Source organism: Falco biarmicus, chromosome 2 (assembly GCF_023638135.1).
Source record: "Falco biarmicus isolate bFalBia1 chromosome 2, bFalBia1.pri, whole genome shotgun sequence".
Lineage (NCBI taxonomy): Eukaryota > Metazoa > Chordata > Aves > Falconiformes > Falconidae > Falco > Falco biarmicus.
This window is the reverse complement of record NC_079289.1, coordinates 101121610-101127144: the sequence shown is the minus strand read 5'-3', so window position 1 is coordinate 101127144 and position 5535 is coordinate 101121610. Positions and strand designations below refer to the sequence as shown.

Here is a 5535-nt window from a genome sequence, read left to right as displayed (position 1 = left end):
AAATGTATCCACACAGTTTACTCAGCCAAATGCATTCCTCACATACAGAGCTAAAATACCTAGTAATCATCTTTATAGCATTTTGCCCACTAGAATCCACAATAAATAAATTTCTGTTCTGTTCAAATGGAGAAGGTTAACCACTGTGCTATATCTCTTACAGATTAGCGCCTTACAAGAAATTTGTTTCTGCATCAAATTCAGAAATTTTAGCGTCATGGACCCTTAAACATATTTGGGTGAGTCTAAACTGCTAAATCACTTCACCAGAAATTGCTGTTTCTGTCAATAAAACTCCAAACATCCAAGCAGCAACCCAGCCTAGCTGTATGCTTGGAATTAAGGTCAGTTTCCAAACCCACAAGCAAGCACAAGGTTGTCTGAGCTTAGGGATTTTGTTTGATCTCACCTTTTGACCAGCTGGTAAAAGAGAGAAATGGAGCAATATGCAGTCATCAGGTGTTAATGTTAGATGTAAAAAGCTTAGGTTTTCTTTGAAATTAATTTAAATGTTGAAATAAAGCTGATTTATCTTTCAATTCTTGGAAAATAAAGTTACTAGTGTAAATGCCACGCCCAGTTCAAATCTGATTTCTAGATGAACTCACTGATACTGAAGGCATTCAGGTTCCTTTAATTAATGTTATAAAGAACTGTTCTTAATTACTTCTTAAGCACTTATACCTGCATAAAGTTGCATTATACTGAATATGTCATCATTTAAATCCATTACCTACACATAAATATGTATCAAATTTGCATTGCTAATGTCTTCATCCTCTGCTTTGCTCATCATAAATGGCATATCTAAATGAATCAAAAATGTGCAATTCTGGCTTACTCACCAAATAGTTCCTTATTAAACAAAATATGTATTTTAGGACATAAATACAATAAAATAATAGGTGGAGGTCCTCAGGGTAGTATAAATTATTACCAAAGTCAACAGAATGACTCCACTGAAATGCGCTGTCTGACCCAATGACAGCTGCTGTGACAGACATCAGCAGCTATAAGACAACACAAAAAAAAAGTTTTAGTACTAGAAAACCTACTTACAAATGTTCTCTTGAAGGCTCATCTGGAATTAATAAGTGTTGATTTGACTGCTCAGTTGATGAGTGGGATACATCAAGCCTGTTTTCTGGTGACTAGAGAATTCCCACTAAAAGATCTGAGCTGGTTGTCTTAAACGTAAATGCACATTAGTTAATATATGTAATGAATATCTGTGTTCAACAGCACTGTTTCATTTAGGTTTGTCTGAAGTCAAGTTAATAAAAGGCTTGTTTCATTAAATGCGGCTTTCCGTGTTCTGCTTCAAACTGAGCAGTCAAAAGAATATATAGAGGCATTGCTCCGCTCAACTCGAAAAGTCATTACACTCCATTTTTTTTCAAATCCCAGTCACAGAAAAGGATCAGACTGAATATCTGTGTCATTAAATTATCCATGAAATGGTACTACTCATTACTACTGTGTAAAGAGCCAGAAACATGTTTTGAACTGGATCTTCTTTGGTCACTTATCAATGTTGTGACATGGACATTGTCAAAAGCAGGTTCCAAGTTCTCAGCTGTGTAAGGAAGTATGCAAATACTGTTGAATCCTGCACAGTGGACAGACAGACAGGCTGCTCTGTCTACATTTCCAAATAAGTCTTGAGAACACAAACCAAACCAGTCAGAACAACATCAGGGCTTGGCTTTTGTGGGTGCGATGGAAGATGTAGGCAGGAAGCCTTGATCCTCCAATGGGCAAGTAGGGATTACACATTTACATTGCCTGGCCTGTTTAATTCTACATTACATTAGCACAGTGCTCTAAAGTGCACAAAGACAGATGGTCTGTTCTGAATTTTGTAGAAGAGTAGGTGCTACCTATTGAACAGGAGAAGCCATAAAAGGCAAGAGGTAGCAAGCAATGAAAAACTAATACATTCATGGCAAAGTGATTAACAAACATCAATGGAATCCATATTCAATCAGAGGCCTCTGATGTGATAGCAAGAAGATTTGTGTGCCAGTATTGGAGGTTAGATTGCTGGTGGTTTCTCCGTTCATTCATCAGCTTCTTCAGCCATGCTGGAAATTCCATGCTTCGCACCACTGTCCTAGAGCAGTCCTTATGGAGACTTTACTGTAGAGTAAAATGCACTGCTCCCTTTGCAGAACATCAGTTTAGCTGCCTTCCTACCAGCCCGACCATATTCTGTTCATCTTCTCTGAGACTCCTGACTGCTGCTGTTCCCATGCCATTCTTCATTCCCACAGAACAGTGACATTTTTCTTCTCTGCTCAAATATAATGCCCATGTAATCACATTTCCTGTAAGCGTGTTAGAGAGCAGATATGTATGTCAATAGTAAATAGCAAATGAACAAAATTGCTCCTCCATTACAGACTAAGAGTTTAATTGACATTGAAGTCAATCAGTACATGTTGACATGCTAAGCAGAAAGATCACATGTAGCAACTACACATAGGCATGCACACTTAGGGATGGCCCTCCTGCCAAGTCAGGTTTGTGCAGTCTCTGTCGGGAAAGCGATGGATACCTGGATTTTGAGGATGTACCAGCCCAGCACCAGAAGCTACAGTACATTGCTCCTGCAGCAATGAGAAGTACAGTGCTCACCCAGCCCACATAGAGAGCAGCTCCTAGTTCTCGCTTCAGTGGCATAGGGACTTCCGGATCATAGAAGTCACGAATGATGCTACCTCCAGTCCAGGACACGGGGATCAGAACAAGGATACCTGTCAGGAGAAAGGTAACTCCAGCTGCCAGTATGAAGATACTGATGCCCCGGGGATCCTCCTTGGTCCTGTGAGTGTACTTCACACCAACAATGGCCATCAAAAAGGAAATGATTGACAGGACCACTGCAATGCACATGAGGGCTCTGAACACCTCCAAGGGTGGGGGGAGAGCCAGGACAGAGTCATAGAATTTGCACTGCAGCCTGATGCCCAGCTGACTGATGCAGTCCATCCACAGTCCTTCCCAGATGGTCTCAAACACCACGATGTTGCCATCAATGTAGGCAGAAACTCTCCACTGTGGCATAACTGTGGCTGCCAAAGTCCCAACCATGCCGACACCTCCAAATATTAGACCAGTGATTTGTAGCACACAGCAAGCCATGCTTCTTCTGAAAAAAGACAGCTCAAGCAAGGTGGCCTAGGAAGTCTTCTCAAACCACTTTTTCACAAAAGAAATATAAACTATAAGAAGGAATATTTTCTCCAGTAGTTTCCTCATATGATGAGTTGGGTTTTTTTTAAAGCAGCTTCCTGCAGTTTAAGGTTCAGACAGGTGGAAATCCATTTCTGACCGGCTAGAAGGACCTGCTATTTATTTGCTTTGAAACCTGCTCTGACTACAGTGCCTGCCCATCAAGCCTGACAAGTTTCTACCCAATGGGGGACTAGGAGGGGTGTGTCATAGTTGATTTTACTACTTCTCATAGTGTGTCTGTAGTGATGCTATAATTAAGTGTCAGGCATTCAATTACAGGAACCTGATTGCAGGGCTAATAATTTCTTAACTGCAAGATTGCAGCTATGTTGAAATTTCATACAGAAAGTCTGAACTTCCATCTGTTAAAATATTATGTAAAAAAAGGTCATTATAGTTGTTTTTGACAAAAGCTAAACCTGGATTTGGAGTGGGACTTACTTTCTAAGCGCTACAGCCCTGGGAAAACATCTGATTTTTCTTTTTCCAAAATCAAGCTGGGAGGTACTTGGCACAGCTCTTTAATGTAGATTCCTCATTTTGATCAAATACAAAAGTATAATCATGATATTAGACAGGTACAGGAAAGTCAAGTATTCCAATCAACATCAAAGCTTTACTTTACTGGCTCTATAATTCACAAGGATGACAAAGAAAATAGCTGGCAGAGTTTCACAGCTTCTGCTTTTGAATCCACAAGTAAGATTGCTGTTAGGAAATAAACCTCTATGAGACTCTCTCCTGACTAGGAGGATAGTGTTGTCATTATGTTCCATAATAATAATCTTCTCCAGATAACATTAGGAGGGGTTGGGGGCAATTTTCTGATATAAAAAGGATGAGCTCGTCTTTTAGCGTACAATGTGCCTTGAAAGAAGTCAGAGATCCCTCCCATAACAAGCCTGTATCTCAGCCTGCACAGATAGCTACAAGCCTGGACAAAAAAGCACGCCAAAGACTTATTTGCCTTGGGCAAGTTAAGAATAACTGCCGCATTATTCATTTTTTACTTTGTATGTTTATTTTTGACATAATAGTATATGATGACAACTCACTGGTGTTGTTGAAATCAATGTGTTTCTGGTTACTCCAGATCTTTGAGCCAACAGGGGTAGTAAAAAAAAAAAAAAAAAGCATTGGCCCACTAAAGAAAATGAAGGCCCCTAGAAGTGCCATTGAAGAAAGACATATTCTTTGATTACCTGTGGGTTGTAGTGTTGTGGGCTTTGTGTGTTTGGAAATATCAGACATTGCCTTTGATGGTACTAATTTAGTTACAGCCTTAGGTACCTACATAACATATTCAAAGCAAAAGCTAAAACCCTTGAAAAGTGAATTGCCCATCTAAAACCACCCACAACCCAAAATGCCCTCCTTCCTATGGTTACTAACTGTAAGAAAGGAATGCCAGATAATGCAAGTTATAAAGTATAATGGTACATGTCCATCTGGAAAATACTCCCAGGGGATCTGGGCAATTCATTTTTGCCTTCAAGTCTGCTAGCAGGAATCTGGAGAGAAAAAATATCTTCAGGCAAGATGTGAAATGTAACCTTTAGAAACTAAATACATTATCAGATTTGTTCTTGTAGAGATACAAATATTGCATCACTCTTCTGCAGACAAAAAAAAAAAAGAATCCTGTGATACCAAAAAGTTAAGGCACTTTGCTTGATGCCACAAAGAAGGAAGTAGTAGAGATGAAATCAGAAGTCATAGATGATTACTTGTCTAAAAAAAACTCCTTTCTCTGGCAGAAGACTGCTCCCTTAGAAGTCTGCACACAAGACCTGTGCTACTTGAGTACAGTCTCCATCTTACAGGACTTTTTTTTATGTCTGAATTCTCAAAACTGCTTTTTGATTTATTTTAACTTCAAAAAATACATCAACTTGTTATGGAAAAGCCCTCTCAAAACTAGCATTTAAATTTTCAACAGAAAAACTCTTTGTGCAACATTTTCAGGCAGCCAACTCTTGAAGGTACACACAGCTGGAGAACAGACCATACCTAATGCCCTGAATCTGTTTATCCAACTGCCTCATCTAGCACGATTGTTCTGAAACAGTTTTTCCTTAGGTGACTGTACGAAGGTCAGCCACAGAGGTCATGCATAAAATTACACTCTGTGGCAGTCGGGGCATGGTTTGTTTAGAAGATGAACTGCTCACAGAAATACTATTAAAATGCATTATATGCTGGTTTGTGTAGCAACACATCCAGAAAGTGCTGAATGGTTGAGTGGGTTTTTGATCTTTGATTGGAAGTAGTAGCTACGGTAAGTGACATCCAGTGTCG

At 39.5% G+C, this 5535-nt stretch overlaps 1 protein-coding gene across 1 annotated transcript; it reads right to left on the bottom strand.

Moving 5' to 3' along the window:
• Positions 1 to 2475: 2475 nt before the first annotated feature.
• On the bottom strand, positions 2476 to 3144 carry LOC130145034 (claudin-8-like). Its single transcript, XM_056329429.1, has one exon. The coding sequence runs from the start codon at positions 3142 to 3144 to the stop codon at positions 2476 to 2478; it is 669 nt and encodes a 222-aa protein (XP_056185404.1).
• Positions 3145 to 5535: the final 2391 nt, after the last annotated feature.